The sequence below is a fragment of the Bos indicus genome, chromosome 23 (genome assembly GCF_029378745.1).
Source record: "Bos indicus isolate NIAB-ARS_2022 breed Sahiwal x Tharparkar chromosome 23, NIAB-ARS_B.indTharparkar_mat_pri_1.0, whole genome shotgun sequence".
In the NCBI taxonomy this organism is placed as follows: domain Eukaryota; kingdom Metazoa; phylum Chordata; class Mammalia; order Artiodactyla; family Bovidae; genus Bos; species Bos indicus.
In genome coordinates this window covers 29,611,707-29,629,223 of record NC_091782.1, presented here as the reverse complement: position 1 = coordinate 29,629,223, position 17,517 = coordinate 29,611,707, and the positions used below count along the sequence as shown (strand labels likewise).

The window sequence follows — 17,517 nt, the reverse complement described above, 5'->3', positions numbered from 1 at the left end:
GTCTTTAACTCACTCCTCCACCTTTCTTACTAGAGGAGATTTTCCATTTATTAGTTAGCAGAGCCAGTTTACCCACCATCTTTCCTAAGTGCTTGGATGGGAATCTCTGCATCTCAAAGTACCCAGAACAACCTGGGGGTGAAGACATATTTCAAGAGACTTTAAAAAAAATATGTATTTGGCTGCATCTCAATGGACATGGGTTTGGGTGGACTCCAGAAGTTGGTATGGACAGGGAGGCCTGGCGTGCTGCGGTTCATGGGGTCACAAAGAGTTGGACACGACTGAGCGACTGAACTGAACTGTCTTAGTTGTAGCACACAGGATCCTTAGTTGCAGCCTGTGAACTCTTAGCTGTGGCATGTGGGATCCAGTTCCCTGACCAGGGATCCACCCTGGACCCCCTGCATTGGCAGCACATTGGCAGCATTGAATCTTAGCCGCTGGACCACCAGGAAGTCACCAGGAAGTCCCTTAAAATTTTATGATTGCTTATTTTGGTCTCTCTATCTTCTTGTTTCTCTACCCCTCATATACACACTCAAAAATTAGGCTCATGGAGTAGGAACTTATGTCCCCTGCTTTGATTCCACCACCTGGCCCAGAATGAGTGAATAACACTCTTCTGTTCTTAGGAGTGTGTGTGTGTGGGTAGGGGCATGTGCTTGTAGGAGTGTAGGTGTTTTTATTAGGTCTACTTCTCTCTGCCAGTATTCTTGCCGGGAATATCCCATGGAGCGAGGAGCCTGGTAGGCTACCGTCCATGGGGTCGGAAAGAGTCGGAAAGACACGACTGAGCAACTTCACTTTCTTTCTTTTCTTTTTCTTTCTGCCAGAATTTGGTGAAATTCGAATACTTCCAACTTCTCGTGGGGCGCCGAAATTATTAATTAGGCCTTGTGGTGCCCCTATGGCAGCGATCATAGTCTGCACCCAAGAAACAGGCAGAGGTGGACTGAGATAGGAGCCTCGCTTCTTATTTCAGCTTATTTTATTTAAAACACTCACGAAGCTCTTACTGTGTTTGCCAGGCACTGGTCTAAGCTCTTTATAAATATTAACTTAGACTTGTTGGCATAGGTTGAATTAATGTTGCTTATCTCCATTCTCCAGGAAAAAATAAAAAAAAGTGCACTTCTGTTCCTTTAAGGTCGGTCCCGTCTGCAGATTCCCCAAAGTCCCTAGACCCTTTGCGGGCGATGGGGTGGGGGATGGGGCTCGGGCTCCTACTCTGCCAAGAACGTTTCTCACAGGCTCTCAATCAAAGCCCAGAAAGCCTGAGGGCAGAGGCCCGGGTGCTAGGCAACGGCGGAGGGCGGGAAGTTTGAACCTTCTGGCAACGCCCCGTATGCGAATAGGCCAATCATCATCCAGTCTTCTCTATGGTCCTTTTTTCCCCTTCACTCTGTTGGATCTCTAGTTAGGATCCGGGTTTCTTCGACCAATAGAGGCTAAGGAGGCGGGGCGTGTGCGCGCGCACCCCACCTTCGTGTTGGCGCTCCAGTCCCGCTGGCCCGCGGCTGTTAGTGACGAGGTGTCGCGCACGTCGCGACCCAGGTGACTGAAAAGGCGGGAAAACACCGCGAGTTTCCCGCAACCAGGTCGGGGAAGCCAAGATCGTGAGACTGTGATCTTGGGGGCTTGGTTGGCAGGACGGGAGAGAGGAGGCGGGTAAAACTCGCCCCCCAAAGCACCCGCAAGACCGTCTCCAAAACACAACCTCCGCGTGACAGGAATGAGGGTGGGCTGAGTGGTGTTTTCCACAGTCTGTACTAAAGTGAAATACCGTTAAACTCGACCCTCCAAATGTCCTACACCTGTAACCACAGTTCTCGAAGGTCCACGCAGCTTTGCCCTCAGCCCTCTCCCAGTAGTTCTCAGTGGATTTGCTTCTGCGCGCCCCACTACCCCAGCCTCCTAGCAAGTGAGCTCTCGCTCCAGAACTGTCTTCATTTTCTGCATTCATAGAGCCTCCAAAGCCATGGCCTCGGTAGCAGCGACCCCAACCAGGACGCCGAACGGACCAGGACCCGGGGAGGCCTCGGCCAGCTTCCCCACCGTGGCTTCAGACCCGGGCCCCCGCGAGCCCGAGGAGGAGGGAGAGGAGGAGCCTGCTGAGGTCTTGTAGGGGGAGAGGCGCTGTTGGAGGAGCAGGAGCTCGACAGAGCCGGAAATTGATTGGAACGCTTGATTGTTAGAATATAAAGGGGCTGGGAAGACCTGGGCTAGTCACTTCCCTCCGCTGAGTGTCGATTTCACATTTACTGAATGGGGGTGATGATACCTATCTCTGAGAGTCGATAAAATAATTAAAATTAAATAAGACATGGCCCAACCCTGTACTTATCAGTGGTTCAACTATTAGTTTCCTTTCCTCCTTGCCCGACAGATTCATCTATGTGTCCTGTGGAATTCAGGATACCTGGGCATTGCCTACTATGATACTAGTGACTCCACCATCCACTTTATGCCAGATGCCCCAGACCACGAGAGCCTCAAGCTGCTCCAAAGAGGTAAGGACAGATCTACGAATTCCCCTGTGCTGGCACTGGAAGTGTATTGCATTCACATGGCCTTACCTGACTCAATCTATTTTATTAGTTGACTCCTAGAGACTCCCTTTATTGTTTTCAGGAATTCATCTCATTATTCACAAATATATCAGGTGCTGGAGATATAGTCCTGAGCAAATCAGTCATGTCTGTCCTTTAGGGGTTTATGATCCAGTGATAATCTCATGGGCACCCCTCTTCCCTCCTATTACCCCATCAGTCTTACTGCTTTCTTTTTCTAATTTCATATGTGACTCCTACTTCTCCCAGTGTGGGGGGGCCTTCCCTGCTCTTGGAGGAAATAAGTTTTTGAGGGGTGAAGGGAGGTAACAAAGGGAGGGTTAACAGGTTCCCTTTTAGTCACGAGAGAAAGATCCTCGAACTCATTTGCTCTCCATTCTCCTTCCAAGTTCTGGATGAAATCGATCCCCGGTCTGTTGTTACAAGTGCCAAACAGGATGAGAATATGACTCGGTTTCTGGGGAAGCTTGGTAAGGACTGAAAAAGGGAAAGAGGAAAAATGGGGAAGGACAAAATTACGGAATGTTCCAGAGATTAAAGGGTCTTGTGCGGAGCTACAGCCAGGAGATCAGAATTGGGTGAGAGGGAAGATGGGAAAGAGGCAAAACGACTATGATGTACAGACTGATGGCCCTTTCTTTGTTTCCTTTATAGCCTCCCAAGAGCACAGGGAGCCTAAGAGACCTGAAATCATATTTTTGCCAAGTGTGGACTTTGGTATCTCCTCCCTTTTACTTTACCCACACCCCCATCCCAGTTATGTGACCCTTTCTCCTAATTCCAGTTTCATCATCAGAGGTCTCCTCTCAGCCCTGTCTCATTTTAAACCTATATGTTCTTCAGGCCCCATGACCAGTCTCCCCACAATCTCTCCTAATCCCTACCTTTAATAACCTGCAGTTTAGGCTTGTTTAGGGATGAGGGCCCTCCCTGAAAGAGAGTGTGGTAGCATTTTTTGGTCAATTTTGATTGTTGGCATTTTCCCCTTTAAGCCAAAGCCATTTACCCCTTAGTTAAAAAAAAAGGCACTACCTCAGTTACCTTATTGATTTAGAAAGCACTTCCATTATCTTCCCAGGTTTGTAAAAAGGACAGGGAATGTTCTATCCTAAATTCCTGAATTAAAAATAAAATAAAATAAATTCCTGAATTAATATGATTTTTTGACCCAAAATCCTGAATTCCAGATAGATTTCTTACTCGCCTGAGCCATTTATCTTTCTCAGCTTATGTTCCCAGCCAAACGTCTTTATATTATACGTAGACTAAAGAGAGGGTCTAAAATTTGGTTCTTGTCTCAGCTTTCCACTAATTGCCTGTGTGAATTTGGCAAGCCACATCATCTCTCTGTTTTCTCATTCTTAAAATAAGATGAAGATTGGGGCTACAAGATCTTTCCCTCCCGTTCCCCCCTCAAAATAGGCCTGGAGATAAGCAAACAGCGCCTCCTTTCTGGAAACTACTCCTTCCTCCCAGATTCCATGACCACCACCGAGAAAATCCTCTTCCTCTCCTCCATCATCCCCTTTGACTGCCTCCTCATGGTGAGATGGGTCTTGCGAGATAAGGGCTGGGATGTAGCAGGTTAGAAAAAGGTACAAGCACCTGGACACCAGGGTTGAGTCCTGGAGGTACTAGCCCAGTCCTGGAAAATAATAGTTCTTCCTGGTGTTGTCCAGCCACCAAAACACTGGGATTTAGCCCAGCACCACTACTGATATCCTAGGTTCGAGCACTTGGAGGACTGCTCAAGTTCCTGGGTCGAAGAAGAATCGGGGTTGAACTAGAAGACTATAACGTCAGCGTCCCCATCCTAGGCTTTAAGAAATTTGTGTTGTAGGTGACTTACCCTAACCTCAACCAAAGTAAGGTGGGATTGGGAAGCCTGGAAAGTAAGGAAGGTTGGGGAGTGGTGGCAGTGACCCATTTGGTAAAGTGCTCCAGGACACAGGGTTCCTGTGAGGGTATGGAGCTCTGGGGAGAAAACTGAGACAGTCTTCTGGAAGGAGGGCTAAGTGGGTGGGACTTAGGAATGAACTCAGACCTCTCATACCCCAGCCACCTTCCTTTCTGCTTGTTTTCTGTTCTCAGAACCAATCTGGTGAGCATAGATCAAGACACTTACAGGTAAGGAGATGGAGGCAGGCTGTCATCTTTGGGGAGGGAGAAGGATTAAGCTTAATGCTGTAATAATCCTAATGGGGCTTCAGTTTCTTTAATCCTGGGGCTATTAAGATTTCTCTCCCTGAAGGAAAGAGAACTGGGGTGGTGAGAGGAGAGAAGAAGAAAAACACAAAGGTGTTACCCTCCTTTTCTAAATGGAGAAACTGAGGTGGAGAGCAGTGAGGGACAAACCTTACATAAAGACTTGATCTCAGGAGAGGTCCCAATCCCCATTCCATTTTCTCAATCACCTTTAAAAACCCACATGACCCTAATTTCTCCCTGATAGTGTTCTGCAGATATTTAAGAGTGAGTCTCACCCCTCGGTGTACAAAGTGGCCAGCGGACTCAAGGAGGGGCTCAGCCTCTTTGGTAGGTGTGCCTGTCCCTCATCCCCCACTGCACAGGCCTGCCAGAAAAGCAGCTGCCTCCAGAGATGGATCCCAGCCCCTCTCTTCCCACTTTACCCCACTGCCAGCTGTCACTTCTGCTCTAGTCCAGCTTTATTATCTTCTTTATACCCTTCTTGAGCTTGGGCATCTCCCCGAAGCCTTGTCCAGTATAGTTGTCCCATGTCATTTGCATATTATTCCCTACTTTACCAACTCTGTCTTATTCCTTGGGTTTGTATGAATGTTTGTACTAGTGATGTACCTGTCTAGGGACTTTGGGAAACCCTATATATAGAGGAGAGTTATGTAGTTGCATAACTCTTGTGTTTGTTTTGCATAGAGTTTTATCTCTTATAGTTGTTTCAGGCTTTAGGCTGTGTTGGGGACATCACCCAAGTATCCATGTGGTTTCACTGTGCATCTCAGTGGGTTGGGTCTAATGTTTACGTATATGTATTGGGCTTTTTGTGAGTCTAACTGTGCCTACTCTGAATATTTTTCTGGCTGAGTGTTCCTATGAGTGCTCATTCCCTCCCCCAGGCCCATGTAAGGTAATCCCGGCTCAGACTTGTGGCCAGACGCAGGCTTTGGCTGCCTTTGTGTCCTGTATCTGGGGACTAACCCCCAAGCCAGCCAGCCCAGCACCCAAACCTCTGACCCTGATGCCTCAGCTTAGACACATCCATACATTCCTTTCTCTGCCCCTGCTTGTAACAGACTCACTCCCTACCCCAACAGGAATCCTCAATAGATGCCGCTGTAAGTGGGGAGAGAAGCTGCTCAGGTGAGCGAGAGTCACACGTGTGCATGCCGCCTATAGCCTCAAACACACCACCCTTAACAGGAATGAAAACAGCTGCCCTTTCCCAAATGCTGGCTAAATGCCTTTAGTCCTTACAACGACCCCATGTGGTGTGTTACTCTCGTTTTACATTGTCATCACAGATACATACAAAGCCATTGATGACACTCGGACTTTCACACGTACTCGCAGCAGAAACACAACCACAAGACAGCAGTGTGCACATGGTAATATCTTTAATGGCTAGAAGCACACTTCAGGTGTGAGCTGTTCTCTATGACTTTCAAATGAGTATCTCTAGTTCTGAGCTCCACATGTGGAATACTCTTTTGCCTATCATTACCACCTGCGATTTCCACAGGAAGCTCAAACCCAGAGCGTCCAAACCTATGCCCACTGGCCCTGTTCCTACTTTCTGCATTCCCTTTTCTGCTTAGTGGAGTTGCTGGCAATATAGCTTTTCAAGCTCTGAACCTTGGATTGATGCTTCTCCCTCACCCCTCATATTCAGTTATTCCCTAAGACCTATTGATTCTATCCTAAAATGTGTCTCCTGGCCATCCCCTTCTCCCTCTTTCCTCTGTTCTAATTCTAATATCTTCATCTTTAACCTGGAGCATTGCATTCACCTTCAAATTGGTGTCTCTGCCTCTAAACTCTTCTTTTCCCCAATCTATTCTTCATTCTAAAATAACTGTCATTCCAAAACAGAGATCTGAACATGTCACTCCCCTATTTTTTAAACCTTTTAAGTAAAAACAAAAGACAAATCTTAGGAGGCTCCCTCATTACCTACAGGATGAAGATTTTCATCTTTAGCAGTACAATGCTGAGGGTTCCTCAATTTTAATTTCAAGGCTTATCTCTTCAAGTGTATGGTTATTTTTTGTTGTTGTTGCTGTTTGGCCACAAGACTTAGAATCTTAGTTCCCAGACCAAGGATGAACCTGGGCCCTCACAGTGAAAATGTGGAGTCTTAACCACTAGACCACCAGAGAATTCCCCCTCCAGTCTACATTTATGCTGTTCCCTTTAGAAAGTCTTTCCTCTGTTCTCCACTGATCAGAATCTTACATCCTCTTCAAGGTGCAACCCAACTATCACCTTTTTGGTGAAGCTTTCACAGGCACCTCTGAGTGTGTTGGCACGCATCTTGCTGTGTGATCACATAGTGGTTATTTATGTTTTTTAATTGCACTATCACATCAGGTTGGAATTAGCACTTAGTGAATCTACTTGCCCTCTATGCAAGTGAGTGAATGCTATGCCATGGCACATTCTTGTTACCTCAGCACATAACCCTCTATGAAGTAGGATGCAAGCACACTGGTTACATCATCTCTGAAAAGTTAGGAAACCTTTGCTAGCCTGCAGGTACACAATCCTTTTCCCATGCCACCTGCCCTGCACTCTATATCTTGGAGGTTAATTTAGGATTATCTATGAAGTCATCTCCAGATAATTGGTGAGGTAATTTAATTACCCCTATATTGTCTAGTTCTTCTGGTCCAGATCTCTAATCTCAATGAGGGATGAAAGGAAAGGAATTCTCAGAAGAGAAGAGAACTGAATCAAAAGTGAGGGAGAGTGCAGATTCCCTAGATAGGACCCCCACAGGGCATAGACTCACAACCTGATGATCAGCTAAGGGCCCAGCTGATCTAAAGCCAGGCAAGGAACCTGGAATGTGACTGTCACAGTATGCTCTGAAGAGTGATGTCCAAGCAGTCTGGAGATCTAATTTTGAAATCCAGCTGTCCTTCTTACTAGGGGCATGACTGGACAATTTGCTTATCTTCTAAGAGCCTCATCTCCTCAACTGACTTGAGCCTGACTTGACCAAGACCTCCAGGCACTTGAAGTACATAAGTCAGAGACACTCAGGTGTTTTATAAGGAAGCCTGTCTGGTGAGCCCATGTAGGGAGGGTATTCACAGACTGGCCTACACTGCCTCAGGCACCTCTGCTCCCCTGTGCCCAGGAACCAGAGTTGCCTGAAACCCACTCTCGAATCCAAATGAGTCCTCCATTTCATTCTAACCTAGGGTTTTCTAACCAAGAATAAGTGGCCATAGACTCAGTGTGAGATATACATCCTTAGGCCCCAGTGTCTCCACAGGTTGGCTCTTACACAAAATAGTATGCCTAACGGCTTGCTCTAATGCAGGAAGGAATCCGTGGCCTCCCAGGTCATTATAGCGTCTCACTACTCTTCATGGCCATAGAGAGATAGGGATACCCTCCCTGAATTAAAGAAACACAGATGAGACATTTATTTCTGTATAATAATTCAATTTGTCAGGAAATACCTCCACATAAAAGGTAGTAATAATAATATAAACCTCTGTGTTTCCACTAGTCAGTTTAAAAACAAGACAATGTTGTGAAGCTCTTTAAGTACCTCTACCCAATACTTTCTTCCCTGCAGTCATGACCTTGAGGACTTATGAACTGAGGACTTATCATTCTACATGGAACAGTTACATACTTTCATAGGAAGGACATGAAAAGACGAATGTCTGCTATTTCACAGCTAAATATGGATGTGCAAACTCTTTCTGACTCACTCCTTCTCAGCTGCAGATAGAGCTAGAGTGTTGGAATTCAAATGCCTCAACACTCTGCTCTCCCTCTAAAAATATTGAAAAGCTCCATCACTTATCCACAGGGAATGACACATGGTCATATCATCACAACCGAGATACACAGTCAGGTCGTGCTCACATCCAGAGATTTTCAGTAGGTGTGAGTAAACACACTTGCATAGATATGACACTGTATTTACAATGTGTACCAATACACATTGCCACCATCCCCCAGGGCCCTCCAAAGGCACATTTTCCCAAGTTGAGATCAAGACACTGATGAGAACAGATGTAATTCCTGGTCTCCCCACTCCAACCCTCACTTCCAGGCTGTGGTTCACACGTCCAACCCAGGACCTGGGGGAACTGAATTCCCGTCTGGATGTCATTCAGTTTTTCCTGTTACCCCAGAATCTGGACATGGCTCAGATGCTACACCGATTGCTGGGTCACATCAAGAACGTGCCTGTGAGCCCGGGTTGGGGGGCAGGGAGGTGGGGAAGGAGGCTGAGGAGTGGTAGGCATCTTGAGGGCCATTAGAGTGGGAGAAGGAAACCAGCAACTGTCTCCTTGTCCGACTGTAGCTGATTCTTAAACGCATGACGTTGTCCCACACCAAGGTCAGTGACTGGCAGGTTCTTTACAAGGTAAGACCTCCCTTGAACCTAGAAATCCAGGTTAAGCCCCCAGCATGTGTCCCAAACCTTCTTTACTCTTGTCCCCATGTCCAACTTTATCCCAACACCTTAAAAAAAAAAAAAAAAAAAAAAAACTTTGTAGTGTGGAAATTGTCAAAAAAATTTTCAAGAGAATAATATAATGAACCCTCATGTACCCACCCTGTAGCTTTAACACTTTGACTTATGCAAATCTTGTTTCACATATCTCTTCTCTTACTTTCCTTTTCTTGGATTATTTTGAAGCAATTCCCAGCCATCACATCACTTCACCCATAAATATTTCAATATGATTTCTAAAAGAAAATTATTTTTTTAAAGAGAACAATCGCACTATCTTACCTAAAAATGAATATTTTATTATTGTCAATTATCTCGTTTAGATTTATATTTGTCTCTTAAATGTAATGGCTTTTAAAATTATTTATTTATTTGTGGCTGTGCTGGGTCTTCTTTGCTGTACAGGCTTTTCTTGAGCTGCGGTGTGTGGGGGCTCCTCTCTAGTTGTTGTGCAGGCTTCTCATTGCAGAGGCTTCTCTTGCTGGGGAGCACGGGCCTAGGATGCGCAGGCTTCAGTAGTTGCGGTTCCCAGGCTCTAGTGCGTGCACGCGTGCTCAGTCATGTGCAGCTCTTCGAACCCTCATGGACTATAGCCCACCAGGCTCCTCTGCCTATGGGATTCTCCAGGCAAGAATACTGGAATGGGTTGCCATTTCTTCCTCCAGGGCATCTTCCCGACTCAGGGATCAAATCCACATCTCCCACATCTCCTGCACTGCAGGTGGATTCTTTACCACTCTGCCACCTGGGAAGCCTCTCCCAGGTTTTAGAGCACAGACTCAATAGTTGTGCACTGGCACAGGCTCAGTTACTTGGGCTTAGTTGCTCCAAGGCATGTGAGATCTTCCTAGACGAGGAATCAATCCTGTGTCTACTGCATTGGCAGGAGCATTCTTTACCACGAAGCCACCAGGGAAGCCCCATGTAAGTCTTATTCTGTGAACTTCCTTAGTAATTTTAGTTAGTTCCACAATTTGCTCAGGCTTTTTTGTGAGTAGCCATTGTTTTGCTACTTGTTTGTTTCCATCATGGATAGATTATAAGCCCTTTGATTTATATTCTCTATGTGTCCTTTGACACAGAGTAAGGTTCAGTAAATGTCCTTTGGATTGGGTCTGTGCACTCAATCTAATCCCTGGTTAGAGCAGCCACCCCAGGTCACTGACCTTCACGCTGGGAATTAAGTGACTCTCAGTGACTCTCACCCGTCCTGTCTTCGTGCTCTCTCACCCAAATGCTGGCATTGCCCCTACTGCCTATTTACTTCTTCTCTGCCTTTCATATCCGTATTTCTCTTTCTCCTTCCTCTGTACAAACTTCTTTCTTGGGACATTGTACAAATGTCTGTCAAAGCACCTACCACTTTGTTTTTAAATCTTCTGGGTAGATTTCTGTCTTCCTCACTAGACTGAGAGCCCTTGTGGGACAAGGGACCCTCCTGTCTTTGTTGTCTTCAGAGTCTCAGTGCTTAGTGTGATGCCTGGTGAAGAGTTTTGCAGATGCTATTTTCTCTTGGTTTCTTTTTTGCCTTTGAGAGCTCCTCCGTCTCTGTTATTATGTTTTTCCCTATTGGTCTTTGTTCTTCTCCATCCAGCCCTGTCCCCCCGCCTCAGCCCGGCCTGGGTACGGGCCACCCTCCTCTGTCCATTTCTCCCACAGACAGTGTACAGTGCTCTGGGCCTGAGGGATGCCTGCCGCTCCCTGCCCCAGTCCATTCAGCTCTTCCGCGACATTGCCCAAGAGTTCTCGGATGACCTGCACCACATTGCCAGCCTCATTGGGAAAGTGGTGAGTGGAACGAAAGAGAAAGATCTCCTGGGAAACTAGGGGAGAGAGACGGATCTAAATAATGGAGAACAATGGGTGGGAGCTCTGGGGAATATGGTGTGGAAAACGAGGATGCATGGGACACACTGAGGTCAGCTGGATGGTCAGAAGATGGGATGGCAGACATTAGGGGTGTGCCTTGAGGCCTGGAGGGTCAGGGTTAAAGCCAGGACTAAAGGGCGAGTTGGGGCCCAGGTAGAGGTGAGGAATAGGACGAGATTGTGCTGGATGGAAAGAACCTGGATTTCTTGTCTCCTCAGGTGGACTTCGAGGGCAGCCTTGCTGAAAATCGCTTCACGGTCCTCCCCAACATAGATCCTGAAATTGATGAGAGTGAGTGTTAGGTGTACGGATGGGCCCCTGAGCTCAGAAACATGAACCTGCCCTGTGATGGGGTACCGTCCTCTGCAGGTGACCCCTGCAAGTGGGGATGATCATCGCAACCAGGGTGGGAGCCTTACTTTTGATATCCACGTGTCTTCCACGCTCTTAGAAAAACGAAGACTGATGGGACTTCCCAGTTTCCTCACTGAGGTGGCTCGGAAGGAGCTGGAGAATCTGGACTCCCGGATTCCTTCATGCAGTGTCATCTACATCCCTCTGGTGAGGGCAGGAGGCAGGGGTGGTGCACTCCCCGGGGGCATTAGGGAGACATGAGGCTTAGGAAGGACACAGGTAGATAAGAAAACTCCTGGAGAAATCAGAAGAATGTGAACACTCTTTGGTGCTTAGGCCCCTGAGGGAAGCATTTGGGGGACACAGAGGACTCTGGCTACTTCTAAAGAAAGTGCCCAGAGCATCACTCCTTGCTTTATCTCTTCTTTACTCTCCCCCAGATCGGCTTCCTTCTTTCTATTCCCCGCCTGCCTTCCATGGTGGAGACCAGTGACTTTGAGATTGAAGGTCTGGACTTCATGGTGAGACCCTTGACCTCTGTAGGGGGAGATAAGGAAAGGCAATCAGCAGCTGAGGGAGGGCCTTTCCCCGTTAGCTCTGCCCAGTGTGGGATCCCTCTTTCATTGTTGTATCTTTACCAGCTCTGAGACAAAGGAGAAAGAAATCAAGGCCAGGGCTGGGGTGGGGTGAGAGAAGATGAGGATGGAGAGATGCAAAGCCCGTAGCTTTGAACCCTTGTACCCAGTTCCTCTCAGAGGAGAAGCTGCACTATCGAAGTGCTCGAACCAAGGAGCTGGACGCACTGCTGGGGGACCTGCACTGTGACATCCGGGGTGAGGAGAAGCGAGTGGCTGGAGCGGGCTGGGCAGTGTGGAGGTGATTCCAGTAGGCTCCTTTCCTTCCTGCTATTCCTTCTCTCTCTCTGACTCTGCCTTTTCTGAGTGTCTCTGGGATTTCAGATGGTTTCTAGGTTCATCTGCTGGCTTCTTTGTCTCTCCTTTGCTCTCCCCTGGAGCTGACACCAGCTCCTTCCCTCCCCTGCCCCAAGACCAGGAGACCCTGCTGATGCACCAGCTGCAATGCCAGGTGCTGGCGCGGGCAGCCGTCTTGACCCGGGTGTTGGACCTTGCCTCCCGCCTGGACGTCCTGTTGGCTCTTGCCAGTGCCGCTCGGGACTACGGCTACTCAAGGCCCCGTTACTCCCCACGGCTCCTTGGGGTACGAATCCAGAATGGCAGGTGAGGACAGAAATGGGTGGAGGAATAGACAACGAGGGGCCCAAAGGCCCCATGTTCTGGATCCACAGGCCGGCCACATGCAAGGTAACTTTGCATCGGCTGCAGGCATCCACTGATGGAACTCTGTGCCCGTACCTTCGTGCCCAACTCTGCAGAGTGTGGGGGGGACGCAGGGAGGGTCAAAGTCATCACCGGACCCAACTCCTCAGGGAAGAGCATCTACCTCAAACAGGTAGACAAGCCCCCGCACTGCCACCTCCATCATCCCCATCCCCCGCCTCCCAGGCACCCCAGGCCCCCACCGCTCTTCCCCATTGTGCTCTGACCCCACATGCCATGAACAGACTCACCCCCGCTGTCCCTCTCCCTGCTGCATTCTCATTCTCTACCTGAAGGAGGGCTGTGTGCCAGTGACCATCCTCTGACCTGAATCCTCCTCTCCCGCCTCTGAGGAGGTACACGCTGTTCCTCAGAATGCCTCTGCCAACTCCCTGCCACTTTTCACTGACTCTAAAGTGGGCCGAAGGGGTTGTTAAACTGTGTCCTTCTATCTTGATCTATCATTCTCTCCTGAGACTAGCCTCACCTTCACCTCAGCCCACACCACCGGGCACTGTACCTCTCTCCTCCCTTATTCAGGTAGGCTTGATCACATTCATGGCCCTGGTGGGCAGCTTTGTGCCAGCAGAGGAAGCTGAAATCGGGGCAGTAGATGCCATCTTCACCCGAATTCACAGCTGCGAATCCATCTCCCTTGGCCTTTCCACCTTCATGATCGACCTCAACCAGGTCAAGAGGAGGCAGGGTTGGAGGAGGGGATAATGGGGAAGAAACCCGAGCCCTGAAAAATGGTCAGAACAGGAAAAAATTTCCTTCTGCTGCCTGTTCTTTACGTGAGGGGCAGGGAGCACCCAGTTCAGAAACCAGGAGAATCAATACCATGAACCTTTGCCAGTCCCTGGCTTTGTGAGAGGCACTGTTGTCAATGAAAGGATGAACGAAACTTGGGTCTCGCCATTAAAGAACTTGCAGTTCAGTAGGGTGTACATGTATTCAGGCATCTTTACTCACAGGCACACTGGTCAGTGCCAGGCCTCGAATGTTTATGAAACTCTCCCTTATCCACCGGGTGCCCAGCAGGTGGCGAAAGCAGTGAACAATGCCACCGAGCGCTCGCTGGTCCTTGTGGATGAATTCGGAAAGGGAACCAACACGGTAAGGGCAAAAGCTAACGAGGAACTGAGGAGAGGAAAATGAAGGAGGGCGAAGGAGGAGGAGGGTGGGGCAGGGCCTCTGGAAAAGAATAGGGGTGTGTGGGCATGAGGGGGGAAGGCCCGGCAGGAGGAGGGGGCGCACGGGGCACCTGTGGCTCCACACCTTCACTCTGTGCTACCCTGCGCCCCTCGCAGGTGGATGGGCTCGCGCTGCTGGCTGCTGTGATCCGACACTGGCTGGCACTCGGACCCACGTGTCCCCACGTCTTTGTGGCCACCAACTTTCTGAGCCTTGTTCAGCTGCAGCTGCTGCCACGGGGGCCGCTTGTGCAGTACTTGGTGAGGAGACCTACCCAGCTCCCCAGGGGCCCCGAAGCTGAGCATTTCCCGGAGCTGGGAACTGGCTCCTGCATCAGAACAGGGACCGTGTCCCTTTCCGTTTCTTACTCTCAACGGCGACTGACCAAGGGTATTGGGGCAGGAAGCAGAACGAACACTGTCCCCTTTTATTCTCTTTGAAGACCATGGAGACCTGTGAGGATGGGGACGACCTTGTCTTCTTCTATCAAGTTTGTGAAGGTGTTGCCCGTGCCAGCCACGCCTCCCACACGGCTGCCCAGGCCGGGCTTCCTGAGAAACTCATTGCTCGCGGCAAGCAGGTAAGGCCCGAAGAGCAACTGCCTCCATCAGGGCTCCCACCCACTGTCCCTGCTTCTCTCAGGGGTCCGGATTTCTGGGCCCATGGCATTTCTGACCCATACTTTCTTTTCTCTTACCCACCCCCACCCCTACCCCTTCCTCCTTGGTCCCAGGTTTCAGACTTGATCCGCAGTGGAAAGCCCATCAAACCTGTCAAGGAGCTGCTAAAGGAGAAGCAAATGGAAAAGTGAGTGCAGGCCCAGGGTGCTTGTTCTCAGGGTCCATGTTCTGCAGCTCCTTTGCCCCTTCCAGGGACTCAGCCAGCCTCTTTGCCCTTTAATGATTCACAGTTTCTTTCTGAAACTCCTAAATTCTCAAGGTCCTGGATTTCCTGTACTGCATCCTCTCCCCTCTGCTCAGGGACTCTGTTATCCATCCTCCCCCAAACCTCACTCTTCTCTCCCTTCAGTTGCCAGACATTAGTAGATAAGTTTCTGAAACTGGATTTGGAAGATCCCAGCCTGGACCTGGACATTTTCATGAGTCAGGAGGTGCTGCCTGCTGCTACCACCATCCTCTGAGAGTCCTTCCTGGGCCCTCCTCCAGGTTCCAAACCCCTGAAGGCTGCCAGGCCTCCTTGTTTCCTTACCTCCCTCAGACCCAGAGTTCTCTGTTTCCCTGGAAATTCTGTTTAATGTTAGTAATAAAGCTTATTTTGGAGAAAGTTGTTGTTTCCTCAGACCAGCCAAAACAAAGCGAAGCGAGTAGGAAAGAGATGAAACAGGAAGCAGAAGTCTACAGAGGAACCTGCCTTGCCACATCGTAAATACAGTATCACTGCTGGAGGGAGGCCTCGGGCTCTACCAGGGGGACTTTATGAGAATCAGCCACTGCATCAGGCCCTACGAAAACAGATGAGGAAGAAGACAGAAGCCCAAGATGTTCTTTTCCTTCAAAGTAGGAACACCCTGGCCTCAGACAGACCCAGCTGGAAGGGCTCTAAGAGGCTGAAAGACTAGGCAGGACCAGTACAAGGCTGGGGGAAAGGGAGGGCCCAGCCCTGCACCAGTGGGCGTGGCTCCACCCTTCCCACCTCAGAGCCATGGGGAGCCAGGGTCCCGGTGGGTGGCCCCTGGTGCAAGCCCCCTACACGGTTCTGTTGCTGCCACTGGAGACAAGCCGCCAAGACCCAGGGGCCCGGAGCTTCTTCCTCTGGGTGAGTATCAGTCCCACAGGAAATCCTGGGGAAGCCCATCTCCCTAGATTAGTCTCCTACAGTCCCCGTCAATTTTGAGGACGCACAGCTCCAGCCCCCTGCTTTCACTCGCCCTGCAGGTCCCCAGTAGCCAGTTTGGACTCACAGTCAGTGACCAGACAGTGAAGCCAAGCATGGCCCATCACCCTGCTATAGAGTGAGTCAGCCTTTGCTCCTTGCCTTTTCAGCTGCAGAGGATGCAGGCACTGGAGCGGGAGCAGGACGCCCTTTGGCAGGGGCTGGAGCTGCTGGAGCATAGCCAGGCCTGGTATCAGGGCCGTCTGAGGGAGGCTCAGCAACAGCAGCTGCACGTGGGGGCCCTCGGTGAGGTATGGGGCTGACCCAAGGGGTGGGGGGGCAGGGGTTACAGGGGTGGGTGGACACAGCCTGACACCATCCCGGAAAGGCAAGAGTTAATGGACAGGGATCAAGAATGGGAAGCAGCATTGTAACGACAGGATGCCCCCAAGTGTTAGGTCGGTGTTCATAGTTGGGCCTAGAGAAGGCTGGTTGGCATTCTATTCAGAGGGACACAATTTGAATCTCTCTGTGGAGCTGGGGGAGTGGCCTGGATTGTTCGAATGAGCTGGGATGGGCAGGGAGGATCCATAAAGAATAGAGAAGTGGGGACTATGGCGTTTGAGGGGCTGAAGAACTGGACTGTTACAGAGATGAAGCAGAGAATACTGGAATTGCCCACCTGCCTGGCAGGGAACTGGACTGAGGGGCCTGGATGGAGGAGAGGAATGGCCTGCAGTGGCAGGAGAAGAGTGGCAGATGGAGCTCAAGTTTCACTATGTTGTCTGCCTCCAATTCCTCCTCTAGAATTTTCTAACAGATTTACACTCAGAGCCCCGTGGCCCCCAGTTAGCCCAGATTCAGAGAGTGAACATCTGCTTGCAGAATCTGCTTCAGGGGAAGGTGAGTTTATTGTTGTTGTTTTTTTTTTTTTCTAATTTTATTTTATTTTTAAACTTTACATAATTGTATTAGTTTTGCCAAATATCAAAATGAATATTAGTTTAGACTTTTGGGAAATGGGGATGAAGAAGGGACTTGGGGTCAGCACTGGTCTAACAAAACATCGCATTTCCCCCCAGTTCTTCCCACATCCCCCAAACAAAGCTAGTTCCTGCACCACCCAGGACTGGAAGGGAAGGCCAAGGAAACAGGACATGTGGCGGCAACAGGTGGGTGGGGGTGGGGCAGGAGCCCTGGCCAGCCGGCTGTGGGGGTGAGGAACACAGATGTCCAGACTGTCTCTCTCCTCTTCTCCAGGAGATGTCAAGGCAGCAGAAAGGAGGCATTCAGCCAACAGGGGAGATGGCTCAGCCAGGCTGCCCCCATGGACGGAGGGGCCCTACCCGTGTCTAAAGGTTCCTGTGGTCCCCTCAGTCATGCTGATGAGACTGAGAGAACCCCTAGCCTCCTTATTCTGACTCAACAACTAAATCGCTCTGGGTGGCAGGTCAACTGAAATCCAAATATACCGGTGTAAAGTTTTTTCTCTGCTCCTGAAAACTTCCATTTTATCTTTTTTGCTATTTCATGCTCTCACTCTTCCTATGCATGCATGCTCAGTTGCTTCAGTCATGTCTGACCCTTTGCAAGCCCACCAGGCTCCTCTGTTCATGGGATTCTCCAGGCAAGAATACCTGCGTGGGTTGCCATGCCCTTCTCCAGGGAATCTTCCTGA

The 17,517-nt window shown here is 49.5% G+C and overlaps 2 protein-coding genes across 9 annotated transcripts; both read left to right on the top strand.

The window, feature by feature from the left end:
- The first annotated feature begins 1,408 nt into the window (after nt 1-1,408).
- Nucleotides 1,409-15,216, top strand: MSH5 (mutS homolog 5). Of its 6 annotated transcripts, none has more exons than XM_019986181.2 (25): nt 1,415-1,557; nt 1,969-2,119; nt 2,390-2,513; nt 2,963-3,043; nt 3,228-3,290; nt 3,996-4,117; nt 4,300-4,409; nt 4,665-4,700; nt 5,026-5,108; nt 5,867-5,912; nt 8,845-8,983; nt 9,100-9,162; nt 10,912-11,040; nt 11,340-11,412; nt 11,573-11,682; nt 11,916-11,996; nt 12,221-12,308; nt 12,524-12,713; nt 12,819-12,945; nt 13,353-13,502; nt 13,854-13,928; nt 14,123-14,266; nt 14,449-14,586; nt 14,740-14,813; nt 15,036-15,216. In XM_019986181.2, the coding sequence occupies exons 2-25, from the start codon at nt 1,982-1,984 to the stop codon at nt 15,145-15,147; spliced, it is 2,496 nt and encodes an 831-aa protein (XP_019841740.2). In that variant the 5' UTR covers nt 1,415-1,557; nt 1,969-1,981; the 3' UTR covers nt 15,148-15,216. The 6 variants fall into 6 exon arrangements, with proteins under 6 accessions (XP_070634308.1, XP_070634307.1, XP_070634305.1 ...); XM_019986180.2 differs by having other exon boundaries at nt 1,415-1,601; XM_070778204.1 differs by lacking the exon at nt 12,819-12,945 and having other exon boundaries at nt 1,410-1,601; nt 12,529-12,713.
- Nucleotides 15,217-15,649: 433 nt separating this feature from the next.
- On the top strand, nt 15,650-17,326 carry SAPCD1 (suppressor APC domain containing 1). 3 transcript variants are annotated; one of them, XM_070778219.1, is made up of 5 exons: nt 15,650-15,782; nt 16,010-16,150; nt 16,647-16,742; nt 16,922-17,011; nt 17,100-17,326. In XM_070778219.1, the coding sequence occupies exons 1-5, from the start codon at nt 15,669-15,671 to the stop codon at nt 17,193-17,195; spliced, it is 537 nt and encodes a 178-aa protein (XP_070634320.1). In that variant the 5' UTR covers nt 15,650-15,668; the 3' UTR covers nt 17,196-17,326. The 3 variants fall into 3 exon arrangements, with proteins under 3 accessions (XP_070634320.1, XP_070634321.1, XP_070634322.1); XM_070778220.1 differs by lacking the exon at nt 16,922-17,011 and having other exon boundaries at nt 16,010-16,145; XM_070778221.1 differs by lacking the exon at nt 16,922-17,011.
- Nucleotides 17,327-17,517: the final 191 nt, after the last annotated feature.

What these genes read in the sequence shown, in the direction of transcription:
- MSH5 (XM_019986181.2), top strand. Translation starts at nt 1,982, where the DNA reads ATGGCCTCGGTAGCAGCGACCCCAACCAGGACGCCGAACGGACCAGGA. An exon ending in TTGAAGGTCTGGACTTCATG is followed by an intron (nt 11,997 to 12,220) that starts GTGAGACCCTTG and finishes CCTTGTACCCAG; the next exon opens with TTCCTCTCAGAGGAGAAGCT. An exon ending in CCTGCACTGTGACATCCGGG is followed by an intron (nt 12,309 to 12,523) that starts GTGAGGAGAAGC and finishes CCCTGCCCCAAG; the next exon opens with ACCAGGAGACCCTGCTGATG.
- SAPCD1 (XM_070778219.1), top strand. Translation starts at nt 15,669, where the DNA reads ATGGGGAGCCAGGGTCCCGGTGGGTGGCCCCTGGTGCAAGCCCCCTAC. An exon ending in CCCGGAGCTTCTTCCTCTGG is followed by an intron (nt 15,783 to 16,009) that starts GTGAGTATCAGT and finishes TTGCCTTTTCAG; the next exon opens with CTGCAGAGGATGCAGGCACT. An exon ending in AGGACATGTGGCGGCAACAG is followed by an intron (nt 17,012 to 17,099) that starts GTGGGTGGGGGT and finishes CCTCTTCTCCAG; the next exon opens with GAGATGTCAAGGCAGCAGAA.